Here is a 2278-nt window from a genome sequence, read left to right as displayed (position 1 = left end):
ACTCTGGCCCTTTTATAAAGCTTCTGATTGGTGTGTGATCAATTTTGACTCCTTGTGTTTCCACCTGGGTAGCTGTGTGCTCATTGAGCTCAACCTGTGCTGATTGAGTGAACAATATTGAATGTCAGTGTTTTCTCAATGACCACATGGTGCAGGCAATGAGAAATGAAGTGTGCTTTTTGAAAAACCCAGTTATAGTTTTGCTTTCGCTCACTTTCACTTCTTGCAGACTCGTGTGCCTCATAAAATCAGATACAGTTGGAAAAATACCAGTGACTACTTTATTATTCTGAAAACAATTAGATTACATAATGCATAAAAATAGATTACATTTAGAGAGATAATAGCTTAGTGCAGTGCATTAGTTTACACACAAAATGGAAACATATATGGAGGAGGTAAAGCAGTTTTTTGGAACTTTGTGTTTATCAACAACAATTTCAATATCCATAACTAGTGATAGATGTGGTACTTCAGTGCTGCAGCTTTTGGTTGAAAAAAACACCAGAAACAGGAAGTGTTTCAGGAAGGACAAGCTGTGTGAAATGTTTCTGTGCACTGCAGTTTTTAGTTAATCTGTGCTGGTACTGATAATTGACACAGAGCAGCTGTCATGTCAGCTATGGGGAGCATACAGCAGAGAAACCTACGCTATTTGGCCCTTGGTAAGACAGACTTTCCAAAATTTTATTTGAAAAGCAGCTTTTTTGTACAGCAGGGTTGTTGTATTGTATAGAACAGAAGTCTCTTAAGGCCATTTAAAAAACTTCCTATCATTAAAAGAAACACGGGAATCTAAAACAGAAACAAGGAAAACTTTCATTTCTGCACTTTTCAGTTTACTGAATGTAATGAGCCATGTCATTTCTTCTGTTCCACAGTCTTTTTCCTCCTGACCGCTTCTTCACCTGCTGCAGGTCAGTTCATTCTCCTGTGTCATGCGTACAGTAATGTTAGTTTGCTGTTTACTTTATTTTTTATCAGATCTGGGAGTAACACGTTACAAAAGTAATACAATTACAGTAATGTATTGCTTTTTGCTGTAAAGCGGTAATATAACATGCATTACTTAAAAAAAACCAGTAATATTATAACCATCACAATCTCAGTAGCGCGTGTTACAACGCACCCGAAATTAAGTGGTGTTTTGTTTTTATAGTAATTCACCAACACCAAGAAACATTTGGGCAGCAGAAAAACAAATCCATAAGTAAAAGAGTAACATTATTTCCTGTTGCTGGAATGCGATGGTCGGCAGGATGCAAACTACAGCAGCTCCCCTGATGGATCAATCAAATTTCTGTAGGCTGTGTGTCTGTGCTTTAACAAATAACTTTCATGATCAGAGAGGCTGCTGTCAGTTCATCCTGACTGATCCTGATCCACATATGCAGGCACATCTTACTATGAGCATAATGCACCAATTAAAAAGCAGTGAAAGTTACTCAAAAGTAATGTAAAGCATTACATTTCAGAGACAGTAATATTGTACTCTAATTAATTACTCTCAATTGACAGTAACTAGTAATCTATAATGTATTACATTTTGGAAAGGACTTGTCTAGCACTGGTCTTTAAAATACTCTCTGTTATGTCTTACATGCAATGAAGGTGTTCAGATCAGACTAACTGGGTCCGGGTCTACTCAGTGCTCTGGAAGAGTTGAAATCTATCACAACAACACCTGGGGAACAGTCTGTGATGACAGCTGGGACTTAAATGATGCTAAGGTGGTGTGCAGACAGCTGGGCTGTGGTGGAGCACTGAATGCCACTCAGTCGGCCCATTTTGGTCAAGGAACCGGTCAAATCTGGCTTGATGAGGTGGCCTGTTCAGGAAGTGAAAGGTCTCTAACTGAGTGTCGGCACGGAGGATTTGGGTCACACAACTGTAACCATAGTGGTAGTGTAGTCATTGCCTGACCACATGGTGCAGGCAATGAGAAATGGAGGTATTTGTGTGTAGAGTTTAGAGAAATGGGTGGGCTTTTTGGAAAATGGAGTTGTGGTTTTGAAATTTTAGTTTAATAGACTGGTTATAGTGTTCAAGCTATTGAGAAAAACTGTAATTTAATTTCCATCTGTAACAGAGATGCTTGGTCACCAGAGCCAGGCAGTGTCTGACCTGCGCCCAACCCAGGTGTCTATGTTTGCACCTGCCTGCAACAGTGTTTCTGTGCGGTGTGTCGTGTCTCTTAACTCTTTCTATTCATGCTTTCACTTTTATGACCAGACATCCGAGATCAAAACTGGGAACATAATCCCTGAAAAGGGGGAAA

The 2278-nt window shown here is 39.5% G+C and overlaps 1 protein-coding gene across 1 annotated transcript; it reads left to right on the top strand.

Annotated features, from left to right (window-relative positions):
• Window positions 1-551: 551 nt before the first annotated feature.
• LOC119884438 (scavenger receptor cysteine-rich type 1 protein M130-like) lies at window positions 552-1922 on the top strand. The gene is made up of 3 exons (XM_038694841.1): window positions 552-665; window positions 882-917; window positions 1612-1922. The coding sequence occupies exons 1-3, from the start codon at window positions 614-616 to the stop codon at window positions 1920-1922; spliced, it is 399 nt and encodes a 132-aa protein (XP_038550769.1). The 5' UTR covers window positions 552-613.
• The last annotated feature ends 356 nt before the right edge of the window (window positions 1923-2278 follow it).

Source organism: Micropterus salmoides, unplaced genomic scaffold, assembly GCF_014851395.1.
Source record: "Micropterus salmoides isolate LMB-PRFRI ecotype aquatic unplaced genomic scaffold, ASM1485139v1 Ms_hic_scaffold_3438, whole genome shotgun sequence".
NCBI classification, from domain to species: domain Eukaryota; kingdom Metazoa; phylum Chordata; class Actinopteri; order Centrarchiformes; family Centrarchidae; genus Micropterus; species Micropterus salmoides.
The sequence above is the reverse complement of the archived record's forward strand: the minus strand, read 5'-3'. Positions and strand labels throughout refer to the sequence as shown.